Here is a 20,506-nt window from a genome sequence, read left to right on the forward strand (position 1 = left end):
ATCTCTCAGTAGATGGCCTCACTGCAGTCTCTCAGTAGACGGCCTCACTGCAGTCTCTCAGTAGACGGCCTCACTGCAGTCTCTCAGTAGCCAGCCTCACTGCAATCTCTCAGTAGCCGGCCTCACTGCAGTCTCTCAGAAGATGGCCTCACTGCAATCTCTCAGTAGCCAGCCTCACTGCAATCTCTCAGTAGCCGGCCTCACTGCAGTCTCTCAGTAGACAGCCTCACTGCAATCTCTCAGTATCCAGCTTCACTGCAGTCTCTCAGTAGACAGCCTAACTGCAATCTCTCAGTAGACAGCCTCACTGCAGTCTCTCAGTAGCCAGCCACACTGCAGTCTCTCAGGAGACAGCCTCACTGCAGTCTCTCAGTAGCAGGCCTCACTGCAGTCTCTCAGTAGCAGGCCTCACTGCAATCTCTCAGTAGACAGCCTCACTGCAGTCTCTCAGTAGCCAGCCTCACTGCAATCTCTCAGTAGCCGGCCTCACTGCAGTCTCTCAGTAGACAGCCTCACTGCAATCTCTCAGTATCCAGCTTCACTGCAGTCTCTCAGTAGACAGCCTAACTGCAATCTCTCAGTAGACAGCCTCACTGCAGTCTCTCAGTAGCCAGCCACACTGCAGTCTCTCAGGAGACAGCCTCACTGCAGTCTCTCAGTAGCAGGCCTCACTGCAGTCTCTCAGTAGCAGGCCTCACTGCAGTCTCTCAGTAGCAGGCCTCACTGCAGTCTCTCAGTAGACAGCCTCACTGCAGTCTCTCAGTAGACAGCCTCACTGCAATCTCTCAGTAGCAGGCCTCACTGCAGTCTCTCAGTAGCCAACCTCACTGCAGTCTCTCAGTAGACAGCCTCACTGCAATCTCTCAGTAGTCAGCCTCACTGCAGTCTCTCAGTAGACAGCCTCACTGCAATCTCTCAGTATCCAGCTTCACTGCAGTCTCTCAGTAGACAGCCTCACTGCAATCTCTCAGTAGCAGGCCTCACTGCAGTCTCTCAGTAGCCAGCCTCACTGCAGTCTCTCAGTAGCCGGCCTCACTGCAATCTCTCAGTAGTCAGCCTCACTGCAGTCTCTCAGTAGCAGGCCTCACTGCAATCTCTCAGTAGCCAGCCTCACTGCAGTCTCTCAGTAGACAGCCTCACTGCAGTCTCTCAGTAGCAGGCCTCACTGCAGTCTCTCAGCAGCAGGCCTCACTGCAATCTCTCAGTAGCCAGCCTCACTGCAGTCTCTCAGTAGACAGCCTCACTGCAGTCTCTCAGTAGACAGCCTCACTGCAGTCTCTCAGTAGCCAGCCTCACTGCAGTCTCTCAGTAGACAGCCTCACTGCAGTCTCTCAGTAGACAGCCTCACTGCAATCTCTCAGTAGCCAGCCTCACTGCAGTCTCTCAGTAGCAGGCCTCACTGCAATCTCTCAGTAGACAGCCTCACTGCAGTCTCTCAGTAGCCAGCCTCACTGCAATCTCTCAGTAGACAGCCTCACTGCAGGCTTTCAGTAGCCAGCCTCACTGCAATCTCTCAGTAGACAGCCTCACTGCAATCTCTCAGTAGCCAGCCTCACTGCAATCTCTCAGTAGCCAGCCTCACTGCAATCTCTCAGTAGCCAGCCTCACTGCAGTCTCTCAGTAGACAGCCTCACTGCAGTCTCTCAGTAGCAGGCCTCACTGCAGTCTCTCAGTAGACAGCCTCACTGCAGTCTCTCAGTAGACAGCCTCACTGCAATCTCTCAGTAGCAGGCCTCACTGCAGTCTCTCAGTAGCAGGCCTCACTGCAATCTCTCAGTAGCAGGCCTCACTGCAGTCTCTCAGTAGACAGCCTCGCTGCAATCTCTCAGTAGACAGCCTCGCTGCAGTCTCTCAGTAGCCAGCCTCACTGCAATCTCTCAGTAGACAGCCTCACTGCAGTCTCTCAGTAGACAGCCTCACTGCAATCTCTCAGTAGCCAGCCTCACTGCAGTCTCTCAGTAGCCAGCCTCACTGCAATCTCTCAGTAGCAGGCCTCACTGCAGTCTCTCAGTAGCCGGCCTCACTGCAGTCTCTCAGTAGCCGGCCTCACTGCAATCTCTCAGTAGTCAGCCTCACTGCAGTCTCTCAGTAGCAGGCCTCACTGCAATCTCTCAGTAGCCGGCCTCACTGCAGTTTCTCAATAGACAGCCTCACTGCAATCTCTCAGTAGCAGGCCTCACTGCAGTCTCTCAGTAGCAGGCCTCACTGCAATCCCTCAGTAGACAGCCTCACTGCAGTCTCTCAGTAGACAGCCTCACTGCAGTCTCTCAGTAGCAGGCCTCACTGCAATCTCTCAGTAGCCAGCCTCACTGCAGTCTCTCAGTAGCAGGCCTCACTGCAATCTCTCAGTAGCCAGCCTCACTGCAGTCTCTCAGTAGACAGCCTCACTGCAGTCTCTCAGTAGCAGGCCTCACTGCAATCTCTCAGTAGACAGCCTCACTGCAGTCTCTCAGTAGCCAGCCTCACTGCAATCTCTCAGTAGACAGCCTCACTGCAGGCTTTCAGTAGCCAGCCTCACTGCAATCTCTCAGTAGACAGCCTCACTGCAATCTCTCAGTAGACAGCCTCACTGCAATCTCTCAGTAGCCAGCCTCACTGCAGTCTCTCAGTAGCCAGCCTCACTGCAGTCTCTCAGTAGCAGGCCTCACTGCAGTCTCTCAGTAGACAGCCTCACTGCAGTCTCTCAGTAGACAGCCTCACTGCAATCTCTCAGTAGCAGGCCTCACTGCAGTCTCTCAGTAGCCGGCCTCACTGCAGTCTCTCAGTAGCCGGCCTCACTGCAATCTCTCAGTAGCCGGCCTCACTGCAGTTTCTCAATAGACAGCCTTTTGCAGTCTCTCAGTAGCAGGCCTCACTGCAGTCTCTCAGTAGCAGGCTTCACTGCAATCCCTCAGTAGACAGCCTCACTGCAGTCTCTCAGTAGACAGCCTCACTGCAGTCTCTCAGTAGCCAGCCTCACTGCAGTCTCTCAGTAGCAGGCCTCACTGCAATCTCTCAGTAGCCAGCCTCACTGCAGTCTCTCAGTAGCAGGCTTCACTGCAATCCCTCAGTAGACAGCCTCACTGCAGTCTCTCAGTAGACAGCCTCACTGCAGTCTCTCAGTAGCCAGCCTCACTGCAGTCTCTCAGTAGCAGGCCTCACTGCAATCTCTCAGTAGCCAGCCTCACTGCAGTCTCTCAGTAGCAGGCCTCACTGCAATCTCTCAGTAGACAGCCTCACTGCAATCTCTCAGTAGCCAGCCTCACTGCAGTCTCTCAGTAGACAGCCTCACTGCAGTCTCTCAGTAGCAGGACTCGATTTCCAGGCTTGGAGGACATCAGCACGCCAAAGAGGACAGAAGTCTTGGGATACGATTCCTCAGAGAGAGTGGAGGGGAGTTGGCAGGCAGAGGAGAAGCCACAGAAGGACACAGACATAGGGTGGCATGTTGGAAATGGAGATGCAGGACTTGGAGGGTGTGTGTGAAAGAGGCTTACAGTCCCAAGACTCAAGTCATCTTTAACCTCTTTACTGGTCTCTCCTGTAGTGTGCTCCTGGTTTTCACAGATAATACAGAGCACTAACTATAATGTGCCCTCATCATCCCATACTTTCCCCACAGACAGATGTGGCCTCTCTGCCCTAGACCATGGGACAGTGACAGCCACAGTGCCCTCTCTGTTAATGGCCGAGTGACGTCTATTATTGTGTCTCTGAATGAAGCCAATGAGAAATTAAGAATCTTACTAACTTTTCAGTCACTAAGTTGTTGTGATGGGTCCTTGGCTGTGACTCAAATGCCCATGACTATATTTAACCTACTTGTGGATGAAATGACATTCATAATGGGCTCTCTGAGCCAACTGGTCTACCTACCTAGACTTCTGGTTTCTGAGGAAAATCATGTACAAGATGATGCCACAGGTTAGCCGCAGCTATATTTATCATGGTGGCATTTACGAGTGACCTCTTGGGCGGGACTCTTTGCAGCTCCTGGTCATGCTTTCTGGGTAGAATATGTCCCTGTGGTGGAGGCAGGCCCTCTCCATACAGAGTCTGAGAGGGCCTGGTCTCACTCCATCTCCTCTCTCCCTTTACCTTCTTTTCTTTAAACACACACAAAACAAACTGTACCACATGTAGGTGGAATTTTCTTCAACTGAGCCCAAAGAACAAACATGCTGTCAACTGTCAGGGAGCTTCTCCAGGAGCCGAGGTGACTGGAGTGGCAAGCAGTACTGTATGCTAATCCTGATGGGTCCTCCGACAAAGGCAAAGACTGTGATCTGGGACACAATGGCTGGTGTCCTCCTGGAAGCTGCTTGCTCTCTAAATTGACTGTGCCAGGAGATGAGAAACTAGCAGAGACAGCAAAACTACTCTGAGGTCTTCAGAACTGGAGAGCAGATAAGACGTGTACATAAAAGAGAAAATATGTCTGTAGCGAAATTAGACACAAAGCCTCCCAACATGGCCACTGTCGCCAAGGAATATGTCCTTCCAAGAAAGAAGACAGATTCTGAGGAGTCAAAGCCACGATCTACCTCATACAGCTGCTGGGCCATGAGCTAGACAAAAAGCAAAACTGGATTCTTAAACTTCCTCCCACCCCTCCCAAGAACCAGAGTCACATGTCAGACAAAGGGAAAGCCCAGTGCATGATGGGGCCGAAGGCTATCAAGTAAGACAGATCTGGGAAATGAGAATGGGGGGGGGGGGTGGAATAATAATGATTACGAAAACTGACTTTGGTTGGTAATGCCCGGTGTCTATTGCTAGATGCTCTCCTTAGTGCCCATTTAATGTTCACAATCTAGGGCTGTAGTAACAGCACAGACCCAGCACGACAGACGCCTCTTCTACTTTAACACCCAGTACCAGACAATAACCGAGAAGTTACACAGCCTCCAGAGGCTGGTTCTTCTGTTGTCCCTGCTCATCAGGGACAAGGTGCTATGGCAAGGGCCCCAGTGATTCTTACAGTTTCGACATAGAGTAGAAGCTCATATTTAACTCGTTTAGAAGCCCAGATTCTTAACTATTCCACAAGTCAAAAATAGAAAAGTATATTTAATAAAATGAAGACTATAATAAAATAGAGGAAAAGGAAAAAATGAATACATAAGTTAAACATGAAGCCGAAACCCAAAGAGCAAATAAACATGAAATCACAAGAACTATGGAAAGAGCAACAGAAAACAGAGGCAGTGGACTAAAATAGTCTTTAGATAAAACTTTGGGACTAAGGCAGAGAAACAGGAATATAAATTGCACTCTTTAAGGCCAAGAAACTAGCAATATCTAAAAACATCAAAAATACAACACTCTCTGGCCTGGAAACTGCAGTTTGGGACCCTCCTGAAATCTGAGTCCACGGATTACATGCCACAGAGTTTACCATACAATTTACAGAGGCTGAAACTGAATATCACCTAAATATTCCTCATTGACACACGACCGAATAACGCATACACTACCCACCAATGAACTACCACATCCTCAGCCTGCGTGTGATCCATCTGCAAAGAGACCGCCCGCTCTGCCGACACAGAGGCACCCATGTGGTAGAAAAACTAACTGGGAAAGTAACGGGCAAATCACAGCATTTTAGGAAGCATCGAAAGACCTCGCACGCGCACACACACGTTCTCTCTGTGCCCAGAGGTGCAAGAGGATCAGAGTAAGTTACCACTGCAGTTCTCAGGAAGAGGACGGTCTTGAAGATAAAAGATTAACTTCTTTACCCAACATGGGCGGTTTTCCTGACAGGAAGCACGAAAGTAAAATCTTAATCAATGCTTAGCAAAGATACTTATAATATGTACTTTCACAGCCAACGTGCCCACAAAAATACAGCTGTTAAAAAAAATTATCCCAAGACTATGCAATTGAGTGCATTTCAGAGTGGCAGAATTCAGTCCTGCTCTGAAAATAGCCTGTGGTCGGTCAGCGCTGAGTATGGCTGTAGGAGGCTTCCTTCAGACAGCCATGGCTGCTTCCTGGCCAGAGAGGGAAATGTGAGGAAAGGGGACAGGAGCAGAGCTTCCCTAGAAGCTGTCACCTGCACACATGGCAAAGAGAAGGATTCAGCCAAACAAAACCAACAAAACAAAACCAACAAAAAACGTGCCATCCCATGCAATAGACGGTAAGCCCAGTCACAGACGTTTTCATGTCTCCAGAAGACAGCAATGTATCTCTGGTTTTCTGTGAGCCGACAACATGATTTAAAGTGAAAAAAAAATCTACAGGCAAGTTTATTTATTCCAAGGTGCACTGCAGGAAAAATACTGTGTTAACTGTTGAGTCATTTAGACAAGATGAAATAAAACCATTGGCAAAATCCTCTCTTTTAAAAATGTTTATGTGTATGGGTGGTTTGCCTGCATGTGTGCCTTTGAACCATGCACTCATGGAGGCCGGAAGAGGGTCTCTGATCCCTGGAAATGGAGACGCGGAGGGTTATGAGCCACTATGTAGGCGCTAGGAATCTAATAAAGTCCCCTGGAAGAGCAGCTGGTGCTTTTAACAACTGAGCTTTCTCTCCAACCCCCAGATTATTTACTTAAAAAAAATTATTTTATTTATATGAGTACACACACACACCAGAAGAGGGCACCGGATCCCATTACAGATGGTTGTGACCCACCATGTGGTTGCTGGGAATTGAACTCAGGACCTCTGGAAGAGCAGTCGGGGCTCTTACCACTGAGCCATCTCTCCAGCCCCCTCCCCAGATTATTTACTTCTTAAATTAAAAGGCAACCAGGACACAGATTCACTGCATCTGTGACGTTTAACTCAGAAGGACAAATGTTTCACCTCAAGACACAAAGCCAGGCTAGAAGTGGAAGGCTTAGCAATGCAAATGACTGCCAAACCGCAGCCAGTCCCCCTCGGTGTAATAATGGCATGGGTTTCTGGTTTGGGACTTAGGGAAGGAAGTGTTTGTTACAAACTTGGCTTTAAAACTCTTATAAAAATGTGTCCAGGAAACCACATGGGTTCCCACAAGTCCTATTGAGCACGGCCCCAGCCCTTAGCCAGCCTCAAAGAGACCATAAAATTGTGAACCTCACTCTGTCCTGTATTCAACTATGGAAGGTTTACCTGGAGAGAAAAGTTCATTGACTTAGAGATAAAAGAATAAAAAAGAAATCGGGTGGAAGCTGTTGGAGTCACGTGAACCGCCTCTCTTTCAGAATACAAGATGACAAATTGAGAGCTACTGTTTCCCCCATCCCCGGAGGAAAACGAATAAAGAGAGTTGGCTTCCTTCACACGAGAAAGCAACGCACACCCTCCAGCATCACCTAACATCAAGGCCATCAGAGCAAGGGGCACCCTGAGTTCTGGAAGAAACCAGTTCTCTGGCTCATAGAGGCTTTTTAAATATAAATGCTTATAAGTATAGACTGATGCTGTGCGTTTTGTTATATTTGCAATAAAAAGTTTGTTTCCCTGCTAGACAATAGGAGGAAAGGATAAAGTTTGGGTAAATACAGCGTGTCCCGATATGGAAACAGTAAAGATGTGCCTATACTCCCGGAATAAGCAACAGCTCCAGGAGCACACCAACAGCCCTGAAAATCCAGGTCGGCTTCACGCACATCATGAGCCCAGTCCATAATATTCCAGGATGAAACTTCAGTTATTTTGCAGTGAAACAACTTCCTGTCAGACATTTCCTGTTTGGCCAAGTCTCAGTCACAGTGGAAAACAAAAGCCAGAGGAACAGGATGAGCTAGGTAATGACCAGCTGCCCAGAGAGGACTCTGTCACTAAGTCACCCCAGCTACTTTCAGCCTCGCCCCACTGTCCCAGGCAGCCTCTACAGTTTTCACACTGTAGCCTCCCGCCCATCAACCCCTTCCTCTCCTGCCTGCTGCTTGCCTGACCTCTTTATCCAGAGTACACTCCCCTTCTCTCCCTGCACCCCTCCCGCCCCATTTCTCCTGAAAACAGGATGTCCATTCACTAGCCAGTTCCCATGCTCTCTCAACAAGTACCGACTAGCCACACCCCTAGCACTGTAGCAGGAGGCTATACACAGCCAGGTGCAGGCATGCAGCCTCCAGTTAGAGCAGGGCCCCTCATACACAACTCTGAGTAGGCCAGCAGAAGGCATAGGTGACTGACAGATCCACAGGTCCAATGATCCTCACGGTAACACCCTGGGGACAACACATTTCCCCCTATTTGCCTTTGAAAATTTACGTTGGCCAGGAAGTAGAAGACAGAACTAAAATTCTCATGCATCTCCATAGGGGAAAAATTGGATTTCTTGTTGGCTAAGAAACTGGATTTTCTTTGGCTAAGATAGGCTTTTGGATGAGCCAGGCTGATCCTGAACTTGTATTCTTCCTACTTTCCTCCCCAGTGCTGTGTGCCCCCATGCCTGGCTTGAGAATGCAGGTGTTAAATAACAGACACAGGTTCAGATAACCCGGGCTGCTTCCTAGGTGACCTCTCTGCTCACTGGGTGCCTCGAAAGTTCCTTTCTGATTTCCAGACTGCATCAATGTGCTGCTTCAAAACTAAGAGTCAAGCAGTTCAATGTTGCTGTGGGGACCTCTGGGCATCCAGAAACAAGGAAACATGCGTGTATGGGTGCTAAACGATGCTTAGACTTCCTAACATGATGAAGTGAGGTGTGCAGTTCAGTATCAGAGTATTGGTCTACCATATGCAAGGCCCTGGGCTTCAGACACATAGAGACAGACATATACACAGCCACACACAGACATACACACAGCCATACACCACAGATATATACAGACACATGCCACATACATACAGAGACACACCACATACACACACACACACACACACACATCACAGACACACACACACACACACACACGAAAAAGTATGAAAATAAACACAGAAGTCAGAACCCAAAACTCCTCCAGGCTAGGCATAGGTTACAATGAGGGCTCTAAAGTTAGCTTTAATAGGCAGGTGCTAAAAAGATTCTGTGGAAACAGCTAAGTCCCAAGGAAAAACAATACCCAAAGTCCCAGCCGGGAAGATTTATATAGAGAAAGGTCAATTCTGAATGCTGGTCTATTTGCAATCCTATATAGACACAGCATATTTCTATTATAGTGTTTAACATGTGGGTGTGGACAGGCACCACTTCACTTTATTATTAAAAAGCAAAACAGAAAGGGAAGGTCACAAAGAGAATGAAGGGCAGCAAAGACAAAGACATCAGTTCTAAATGTTCACGTGCACACACAACACATGCATACACAACACATGCACACACAACACAGGCACACACACATGCCTACACAAACATGCACACACAACACATGAACACACACACATGCACACACATCCACACACAACACATGCACACACAACACATGAACACACAACACATGAACACACACATGCACACACATCCACACACATCCACACACACATGCACACATAACACACGCGCATGCACACACACACACACACACACACACACACACACAAACAGGACATCAGGACAAGGATACTCGTAGCACTGTTCAGAGTAAGAAACATGGAAATATCCAAAGAGCTAAAATGTTTGTACAGTACAATAGAAAGACTGACCAGATGTCCCCAAAAGAAGGCTAAATGTGATAGTACTGAACACCATATCAAAGTAAACAGAAAAAGCAACTTCAAACATCAAGACTCACACCCTGCGCTTTCTGGGCGAAGTATTTGTAAAACCATGAGACACAATGCAAGTGAGAAGCCTCACAGTGGACGCTCAGGGCTGGGGCTGCGGTGCAGAGGTGAATGGGAGGGAGCAAAGGTGGTGCCTGAAGGATGGGCCTGCCGCTGAGGCTGATGAGGGAGCAGAAGCAGCACAGGCTCTGGGCAGTGGCAATGTGGTTGTTTTGTTTTTCCTTGTGCTTTTCAGTGACTCTGGGGTTTCACAGAATTACAAATGCACGAATCACCAGCTCTGTGGTTGTTCTCCTGCACCTTGTTTCAGGTGATCCAGATCATGCTTTGTAACTCAGCACCTCCTCTTTGGTTAAAATGACAAGATAACCGCAATCCCCCTCTTGGGCACTGGGGCTATTGGGTGGAGAGAGTGCCCAGGTATGCTGGCTCATTTATGTCCACTTGACACGAGCTAGGTCATGTCAGAAGATGCCCCAGCTGGCCAGGCTGTGGGCTAGCCTGTAGACAGACCTCTGGGCTAGCCTGTGGCTCATTTTCTGAATTGATGATTGATGAGGGAGGGTCCAGCTCACTAGAGAAAAAGCCATCCTGGGCTGCTGGTCCTGGTGCTATAATAAAGCAGACTGAGCGAGCCATGGAAAAGAAAACCAGTAAGCAGTGTTACTCTATGGCCTCTGCTTCAGATTCTGCTTCCAGTTTGCTGCACGAGTTTCTGCCCTGATTTCTTCCCTCAGTGATGGAGTGTGCGGCGAACCCAGCAACAGGGATCTGTTGCCATGGCAATGGCCATACATTCACAGCGTCCATTTGGTTCACCTCCCATCTTTACCTTCGAGTGGTTACATCACAGTCTAAAAGGCAGACCCTTCCTGACTCTTCCCTTCTTCTTCTTTCTCTTTCCCCCTTTTGTCTACGATGCCCCTTCCCCCATAATAAACCTCTCCCATGTGGAACTACATTGGCCTGGTGTGGTCTGTCCAGACGTGAGCCGCGATTCTAATACATCAGTGTGACCTGAGCGTTGTAGGTCACCCTTTCCTCCCCGAGTTGCTTCGGGTCATGGTGTTTTTCACAGCAATAACATTAACTAAGGTACCAGTGAACGTAGTTTAAGTAAGAGAAGCCTGAATGGAGAGAATACTAGGCAGGCAGAAGAATGTCCTTTGGCTATTTCTGCAGCATGTGTGCTGATATATTAAATACAATGACAGCATTTAAAGGAATAGCAACATACTTTGTAGGGTGTTAACTGGAGAACAGACTGAAGTGTCTGTCCCTTGTGTGAACTAATTCCCTCCCCCTCACATTCACCCCAGAAAGCTGACAGCAGCAATCACAGCACCAGGGCAGTCATTATGGGAGAGCACTGGATGAGAGGCACTCGGCACTCAGTGGAGGGTGGAGGGAGGACAGCCTTACCTTGGCAAGTTCAGGCAGGTAGCTGTCCAAACCGGAACCGGAACCTTCCAGTTTGCTTTGTTCATCATCTAAATGGCAAGAGAGATCAACTGAGTTAAGACTTTCTTAATGAAGGCAAAGGAACCTGAATGCAGTGGTTATCAAGTCTGAAAGAACATTACAAACAGCTGGAATGAGACTGACCTACACCCGGGGGTGGGGGGAGTGGTGGCCCAGGACCTTTTATAGCTAAAATCCCCACCCTCAGCTCCCCTCATACTAGAACTGTCATCAGCTAAGTGCATCCCTCTCAGCCACTCTCAATCAGTCAGAAGCTTGGGCGGGACACGGGACTTGGGAATTTGGCTTTTATCAAACTCTGGGTAATTTGGGAACAGCCAGGGCTGGGAATCTCTTATGGGCTTGAAGTACAATATGAACATGCGTCAAAAACATGGGCTGACTACCCTGAAATTTAGGGTAAGAGTCCTGCCATTAACTGTCCCACTGTAAAGATGGATCCCCTACCGTCTGGAGCTACAGGGTTTCTGCTGATGACGTTTGTTTGTTTGTTCATTTATTGTTACTTGAAAACTTTTATTTTTACTTAAAGATAGGGTGTCATGTAGCCCAGGCAAGCCTTGAATGTACTGTGTAGCCAAGAACGACCTTCTGACCCTCTTCCCCCCACAGGTGTGTGCCACCACACAGGGTCTATGCAGCACTGGGAACCTAAGGCTTCATTCACAACAGACAAGCGCCCCACCCACTTAGCAAAGTCCCTACTTCATATTTCCATTTTCAGGTAAAATCTCAGAAAACATGACTAGTTTGTCCCAGGTCACATAGCAAAACAGTGCCCTCCCTACCATGAGCCTGGGCGTTCCTGTTACATGCTTCCCACACAAACGCTGTCAAGGTACTAATGCTTTTCTAAGACAGGGACACTACATAGCTCCAGTTGACATGAAGCTCCCTGCATGGTTGACTGGGCTACCTCAAAACCTGTGCCTCTTGCCTCTGCTCCCCAAGTGCAACACCCATGTCTGGCTTCAGAGCAGTAAAATCTAGTATGGCAAAAACCTTTGCTGACAGACTCTGTGAAAAGCTCACATCTTCCCACCTCTCATGGGCTTTTACAGTTCCTCTTCTTCCTGGGGAAAGCAGGAGTGGCCACACAGTGTGTGTGCTGAGGGAGACTGGCCCTACCCACCTTCATGAGGGCCCTGTGTGTGCTGAGGGAGACTGGCCCTACCCACCTTCATGAGGGCCCAGTGTGTGTGCTGAGGGAGACTGGCCCTACCCACCTTCATGAGGGCCCAGTGTGTGTGCTGAGGGAGACTGGCCCTACCCCCTTCATGAGGGCCCAGTGTGTGTGCTGAGGGAGACTGGCCCTACCCACCTTCATGAGGGCCCTGTGTGTGCTGAGGGAGACTGGCCCTACCCACCTTCATGAGAGTCCAGTGTGTGTGCTGAGGGAGACTGGCCCTACCCACCTTCATGAGAGTCCAGTGTGTGTGCTGAGGGAGACTGGCCCTACCCACCTTCATGAGGGCCCTGTGTGTGCTGAGGGAGACTGGCCCTACCCACCTTCATGAGGGCCCAGTGTGTGTGCTGAGGGAGACTGGCCCTACCCACCTTCATGAGGGCCCTGTGTGTGCTGAGGGAGAATGGCCCTACCCACCTTCATGAGGGCCCAGTGTGTGTGCTGAGGGAGACTGGCCCTACCCACCTTCATGAGGGCCCTGTGTGTGCTGAGGGAGACTGGCCCTACCCACCTTCATGAGGGCCCTGTGTGTGTGCTGAGGGAGACTGGCCCTACCCACCTTCATGAGGGCCCTGTGTGTGTGCTGAGGGAGACTGGCCCTACCCACCTTCATGAGGGCCCAGTGTGTGTGCTGAGGGAGACTGGCCCTACCCACCTTCATGAGAGTCCTGTGTGTGTGCTGAGGGAGACTGGCCCTACCCACCTTCATGAGGGTCCCCATTTCGCTTCTCTTGCATTGCAGCCTCAAAGTTGAGCTGGAGGATCTTGTTGAGGACTGTGACCCACTCCTCCATCTCTGCCTCACTGTCCGCAGCCAGAAGGTAACTGCTTTTGTCCTGCATCTTGAGCTCAAAGGCGAAGCGCCTGACTCTGTTGTTCTGAGGTAGAAAACGGGAAAAGAGACAGGTTGGGAAGCAGCTCAAGACACTCTGCCCTACTTGGTAATGGTTAATCTTATCGGCTGTCTGATGCTCCATTAAACCACAAACTCCTTCCCAGTGAGCCCTCCTCACAGACCTCCTCCTCTGCTTTTAACCTCCTCAACTGTCTAATTACCCGTATTTTAAAAATGTGTTTTTAGTTTATGTAGTTAATTTGTCTGCGTGTGTGTATGTCCAGGAGGTCTCATGAGGCCAGCAGATCCCCCAGAACTGGAGCTACAGATTGTGAGCCAGCATGGGGGTGCTGGGGCTGAAGAGGAGGGCAAGAGCATTTGCTGCTCTCTCTTTCTTTACTCTTCAGACCTCTCTTAATTATTCTAAACTGTATTTCCGTGTGTGTACGTGCAGGTGAGTGCAGGTGCCCTTGCAGGCCTCACAACCCTGGAGCTGGAGTGACAGTGGCTTAGAGCCACTTGTGTGTGTGCTGGGAAACAGGCCCGTGCTCTTAGCCGCCGAGTCACCCTTCAGGCCTCATTGCTGTTCTCGTGTATGTATGTGTAAGTATTATCTGTCCCCTGCAGTGGCTAGAGCTCCCCCAAGGACAGAGGATGCTCATTCTCTTTGCTTAATGTTACACCCATAATCTTTGACATTTGAAAAATAGCCGCATCTATGACATTTCACACATAAATGTCGTATTCAAATCCTTCTTTAAAAATATCGAGTTGTGCTCCACCGCTGCCTCCCGCACAGCTGACTACTATCAACAATCCGTTCAGCTTACTTATCTGGACCCTTTTCACCATTTGTTAATCCTAAAACGCATGTGGACTTTGGTTGACAGTTTGCAAGTGCATTATGGGATGGAGGATGAACACTGCAGACCAAGTTACTTGGTCTCAGTGATGCTCACATCCGTCCATCTGTCTTCTACTGTGCTATTTGCAGCATCTGGGCCTCCTCCTACCATGTGTCAGTGGAACAGCTATAGGTCAAATTCCAGACACTGACAAACATGTCCTGGAGACAAACACCCCAGGCTCACCCACCAGGCAGATATCTCTGAAGAACACAGTCCACACAGGCTGACGGGGAGGCGTCATGGCCTCCCACTGACTGCTGTGTGGGCAGAATGCCCCTTCACACACTGAAACCTCAGGCAGTTATACGCAGTGAGGACACTTTTCAGTGTAGCGCCCAGGCACAAGGTGACCGTCCTCAAGGCCCCACACTTCTGAGGCCGTTTGTAGAAGCCTGAAGCTAAGTGTTTCTAAGGGCAGGGCTTTAAAGCTACTCTTCACAGACCGTCTGCCACCAGCTCAGTAGTCTCGGGTCTCCATTACCATAAAGGTAGGAGTCCCAGGAGTCAGAGGCTGAGAATGGACAGGAGTACAGAGGGTTACATGTTAAGGGTCAAGAAGAAATACTGGACCTCCGTTCTAGTTAGGTCTGAGACCTATTTTCTTCATCTGTAATGCACGTCCAACCAACTCTAGTGGTTTTGATTGACTGTTAGGGTTTACGATTCTAAAGTCTATCTTTCAGGTCTACATCTAAAGTCTCCTCTTGGGGTCCCTTTCAATCCACAGCAGTCATCTACTACTTCACTATTGCACCTCCATTTGATTATTATAGTCACACAGCTACTATTCTAAGTAGCATCCAAAGGGGGTGGGGACTAACAGCGGTATGGGAAGGGAGTGAGAGCGTTTGGCATGCATTGACACATGATGTCTATTATAGGAAGATCCCCTTATGGAATACAGTACCATATACAATAAATATACTTGACAAAAAAAAAAAAAGAGCTAAAAAGTAAATATCCCAAAGTTTTTTTTCCCCCCAAAATCACTTAAATCACAACTTTTTGTTGGAGACAGGGGCTCATGTATGCTAGGCTGGCCTCAAACTCCCTATGTAGCCAAGGAAGACCTAGAATTCTGGGATTTCTTGCCTCCACCTTCCAAGTGCTAGGACTTCAGATGTGGGAGACTACAGATGTGTGTGCTACCTCCGATGGCCTTAATTACAGTGTTTGATGCTCAGCTTCAGAACAGGCGAGGATACAAGGGAAATCTTCTGGAGACACATGCGGTTTAGAAAACAAGAAATGCTATGAGCTACACACACAAAAAGAATCTGAAGGAAGAAACAGGCATTGAAGTCAAACCTCAGAGTCTGAAATACACCCAAGAGGCTAGAGGCTCGATGAGGACTATTCAGCTTACAAACATCTGCGCACTGTGCCGCAAACAAAACGAATCACTTCCTACTTCAAAATGAGGTCGGAAAAAGTGCATCTAGCTCTGCTTTCACGGTGCCAGAAAACTCAGCTGAAAAGTGACCTCAAGCTTTCTCAACTTCACACAAATAAAACTGGACTTGGCGATCTGACCCAGGAAACCAACGAACTGTCATTAGTGAGCGCTCTGGTACTCGTATTTACACTGTGTCAGTATGCTTTGATAAACGTTGGTTTACTTTGTTATGCACACCGGCAGCTTCAAGCAGAAGAGGGTTGCTGGCAGAGGAATCCAACGGCCGAGGCAAAGAAATCGACTAGCTGATTGGCTGCTGGCTGAAGATACTTTTTCAGGGAATGTGAAGCCATGCCACTGTCTTGACCTAAGGCTCAGATACAGTCCGTCATTTGTGGTTTGGGTCCTGCCCTGAGGCTTATAGGTTTCCAATAGCTAGAGATGCTAAGATCTCACTGAAATCCTGTGTTTGGAAAAGCCGGCAGTGCCAGTGCTTATCTGGTTGCACTAGCTGGGGAGTTGATCCTTCTACTTTATGTGCCTGGCAGGCACCCTGTCCCAGTCCCCAGCCTTCCTCCTTTTTTTTTCTTTAAATGTTATTCCCTTACCAGGTTTCCCATCCATAAGCCCCCATCCCATCTCCCACCCCCCATCTTCTATAAAGGTGTTCCCCTTTCCAACCACTCCCTTCCCCTCCCCCACATTCCCCTACACTGGGGGTTCCAGCCTTGGCAGGACCAAGGGCTTCTCCTCCCATTAATATCCAACAAGGCCATCCTCTGCTACATATGCAGTTGGAGCCATGGGTGAGTCCATGTGTAGTCTTCGGGTAGTGGTTCAGTCCCTGGGAACTCTGGTTGGTTGGCATTCTTGTTCTTATGGGGTTGCAAACCCCTTCAGCTCCTTCAATCCTTTCTCTAACTCCTCCAATGGGGACTGCACTTCCAGGCTCTCCTGTCACTTGCTTTCATTCTGGGCCTTGCACGCTTCTGACCTGGATGAAGCCCAATTGTTGGAGCACTGGACAAAACAGGTGAAAACACTACTCTCAAATGAGGGTAGAGTCAGTATGGCATGAGCCCCAGCAGAGGAAAAGTCAATGGAGAATACCTGACTTTGGCATCAGTCTGGGCCCCAGAACAGAAACCCCAAGCAGGGTGTCTGCCATCTTGCCAAAGCTCATAAGGACTGGAAGGCAGGACACATGGGGAAGCCTCTCAAATGAGATGCAGGTGAAAGACAAGGGGCAGACAGACAGTGTGGGAATTCTCCAAGTCCCACATCTGTCACTTCAAGTTTCCGCATGCGTATATCTACCTTAACAAAAAGGTTTGCCAATTAATAAATAAAGACAAAGCAAGACACGGCAACTTGAGAACCTAAACTTCAGAAAATGAAAGACAAGATCAGGGGCCAGTGAGACGGCTCAGTAGGTAACGGCATTTGCCTCGCAAGTCTGGCAACCTGAACTTGTTTCCAGAACCCATGTAGGGGTGGAACCAGTTCCACCAAGCTCTTCTCTGACATCCACATGCTCAGTATGGAATTCACTACCACCTCTGAGATCCTGTCCTACAACAAATTGATAAATTTTTTTTAAGTTATAGAGAGATGACCATAAAAATCAGAGAGAGAGAGAGAGAGAGAGAGAGATTGAGAGAGCTGCAGCAGACACTAACACAATGGAGCTGAGAAGACACTGCGTGTGATGCTTCTGATATTTCTAAAGTCAAAAGACTTTTTGGGATTGCAAAATAACCAACTTAATTAATTAATAAGCCAGCCAAGTACAACTAGAATAAAAGTTATCTGCAGATAGAGTAACTCAAAAAGCTACTAACCATTCTGTATAGAGTTTCTTAGACAGATACTAGAAGGGTCTCCTCCAAAATAAAAACTAAACAAAGTTACAACAATGACAACAAACAGAAGAGGAGAGCGGAGTGAGGGGTTAGGGGGATGGCGATGTGGCTCCGTTGGCAGAGTCCTCGCCCTGCGTGCCTGAGGCGGTTGGATCCCCAGAAGTGCACATGTGTGCATGGTTGTCTGCCTCTCACAGCAGCAAGGGAGGCAGAAGCAGGAGGATCAAAAGGTCCAGGTCACCCTCTCCTTGTTTTGAGGCCAGCCTAGACTACATGAGACCCTGTTTATAAAGCGGCACAAAGACAGGGTTCTGGAAGCAGAGTGGGATCTCCAGGAGCAGCTCTGCGGGTGGAGGAAGTAAGTCATCAGCCTACGAGGGAAGAGAATGACGGCCCTGCCTTCCAACACAGGAGCAATGGATAAGGAATGGGGGGTAAGCACCTGTTACCAAAGAAGCTGAAAATGACTGCTTCAGGTGTGCAGGGGTGTAGGGGTGCAGACATGCAGGGGTGCAGGGATGCAGGGGTGTAGGGGTGCAGACATGCAGGGGTGTAGACGTGCAGGGATGTAGGGGTGCAGACATGCAGGAGTGCAGGTGTGCAGGAGTGCAGGTGTGCAAGGGTGTAGGGGTACAAGGATGCAGGAGTGCAGGTGTGCAGGCCTACAGGAGTGTAGGGGTGCAGGAGTGTAGGGGTGCAGGGATTCAGGTGTGCAGGAGTGCAGGTGTGTAGAGGTGTAGGGGTGCAGGGATGCAGGGGTGTAGGGGTGCAAGGATGCAGGGGTGCAGGTGTGCAGGCCTACAGGAGTGTAGGGGTGCAGGAGTGTAGGGGTGCAGGGATTCAGGCGTGCAGGAGTGCAGGTGTGCAGGGATGTAGGGGTGCAAGGATGCAGGAGTGTAGGAGTGCAGGGATGCAGGTGTGTAGAGGTGTAGGGGTGCAGGGATGCAGGGGTGTAGGGGTGCAAGGATGCAGGGGTGCAGGGATGTAGGGGTGTAGGGGTGCAGACATGCAGGGGTGTAGACGTGCAGGGATGTAGGGGTGCAGACATGCAGGAGTGCAGGTGTGCAGGTGTGCAAGGGTGTAGGGGTACAAGGATGCAGGAGTGTAGGGGTGCAGGAGTGCAGACGTGCAGGGGTGCAGGTGTGTAGGTGTGCAGGCCTACAGGAGTGCAGGTGTGCAGGGATGTAGGGGTGCAAGGATGCAGGAGTGTAGGAGTGCAGGGATGCAGGGGTATAGAGGTGTAGGGGTGCAGGGATGCAGGGATATAGAGGTGCAGGAATGCAGGGATGCAGGGGGTACAGGGGTGTAGAGGTGCAGGGCTGCAGCACTCTCTCTGTTGCAGTGAGATGAGATGAGCATATCACTAGAGGATGGTGATACAATTGGACTTAAGGTAAGAATGTAAACACTAAAACAGAAAGACCCCTGAGAGCCCTGTCCCCAACCACACGACGTCCTCACAGAACCAAGCTCCAAGCTACTGTCACTTTGAGGGAGGCTTCTCTGGTGACACTGAATCCTTCTACTGTCTACTTGACAGGGAGACTGCTCACTGGTCACAGAACCTCTCTGTCTGAGGCCCAGAAGGGACACATTCATGGTCTTCATTCTGCAACTACTTGGGCGGATTCTAATGAGCCAGGTCGTTTGTGAATTGTGCGATGGAACAAGGCTCCACGTTAGGACGGGGACATCTCAGTTTGGTGGGTTTTACTATGTGGCCTAGGCTGGCCTTGAACCTAAGACTTCCCTCTGCCTAGTTGTCCTGAGGACTGGGGTTATAGGTGCCTGTCATCATAGCCACGTTTTAAACACACAACCTCGTACACTAGCCTCCCTTCTCCCAGTTTCCTGCCATGTTCAAAATGATGGAAATACAGTTTGTTTTCAGGTAGGTACTGTGTCAGCCACGTTAGGAAGCATTTCCCTGACTCTGCTTGTTCATTCAGTGCCACAGCAGACCAGAAACCTTGGCAGAACCTTTTCCTACTCACCTGGATCACGCCCATGCAGGAATCCAGGAATATGGACCCTTTCGGCTCCTTGGAGATCTTCTCATCTTTATAAAAGTTTAGATTATAGGATCCATCGCCAAGCTGAATCAGGTGGAAAAACCGCCTCTTGAATGACTAAAGAAAGAAACACAGACAGCTCTTCTTAAATGGACAGTGGGAACTGACAAGCCACCAGTGCTATTGACAACCCAGCCAGCATTCTCTAAAGTTAGTGGGACTCTAGCCAACACCACTGGTGACTGGATTGGGTGGGGGAAGTCTCCCCACAACAGTCTTCCTGCCTTCCCATCACAGGGCATTGTTTCTCACCCAGAGAGCTAGGAATTTTACGCAACCATTCAGAAGTACAGAGGGCAGTACCAACTTTGGATGAAACCCAAGGAAGGCAGAGATGTTCTCACATCCCCAGAACCCCCAACTCACACAACATGGGCTGTCCTCCACTAGTGACCTGGAAGGACTTTGGACCTCGGGATCCTGGCAGCCAGCACTTCTCTAGTTTGGTTTGTATCTCCGTGTTCACCTTTCCTTCCTCACTGTGTCTCTTCTCCTTACGATTCATCCTGGTCTCTACTGCACAACTCCTTACACTACCTTTTTTCATTTTAATGTTTTCCTATGTTTAAGTGTCTGTGTGGGGTAAGCACACGTGAGCGCCAGTGCTTGTGGAAGCCAGAGGTGTGGGAAGCTGCTGCAGCTGGAGTGACAGGCGGCTGTGAGCTGCCTGATGGGGAGCTGGGAGGGGGTCCAACCCTGGGCCCCTCCTTCAAAGATGCACTATGCAGTCAAGACAAGGAAGGGAACCCAACGAGTGGCACCCTCGCCTCAGCCCTGTGATGGCCTCTTTATGCCAGGGCTCGGGAGGCTGTGGGCAAGCAGGTGAACAGGGCTCTGGCAATGGTGGGGCTGTCACCAAGAAAGCATCTTAGGAGTCAGACAATATCCCTTTTGTGGGAAAATCAGCATAACCATTTGTCTCGGGCAGTATTCTCAAGACCCAGAGAGAGGGCTGCATGTGAGGGAGGAGCAGGACGAGGAGCTCTTACCCTCATGGTCACGCTGATGGCACTGTTCATGTTGCCTTTGTACAGCCAGCCGTGCTTTGTGATTCCACCCTTCTGAGACCCAAGGGAAGCAGCGTCCTAGGGAGAAGAGTAAGACAAAGCATCAG

The 20,506-nt window shown here is 49.5% G+C and overlaps 1 protein-coding gene across 51 annotated transcripts in view; it reads right to left on the reverse strand.

Moving 5' to 3' along the window:
• The window catches only part of Dock9 (dedicator of cytokinesis 9), a 264,999-nt gene that overhangs the window by 112,251 nt on the left and 132,242 nt on the right, over positions 1-20,506 (reverse strand). For all 51 annotated transcript variants that reach the window (NM_001105759.3, XM_087585062.1, XM_087585049.1 and 48 more), the window contains 4 exon segments: positions 11,074-11,141; positions 13,023-13,197; positions 19,315-19,449; positions 20,382-20,477. In NM_001105759.3, the coding sequence (NP_001099229.2) occupies positions 11,074-11,141; positions 13,023-13,197; positions 19,315-19,449; positions 20,382-20,477 (474 nt within the window).

Source organism: Rattus norvegicus, chromosome 15 (genome assembly GCF_021556685.1).
Source record: "Rattus norvegicus strain SHRSP/BbbUtx chromosome 15, alternate assembly SHRSP_T2T, whole genome shotgun sequence".
Classification (NCBI taxonomy): domain Eukaryota; kingdom Metazoa; phylum Chordata; class Mammalia; order Rodentia; family Muridae; genus Rattus; species Rattus norvegicus.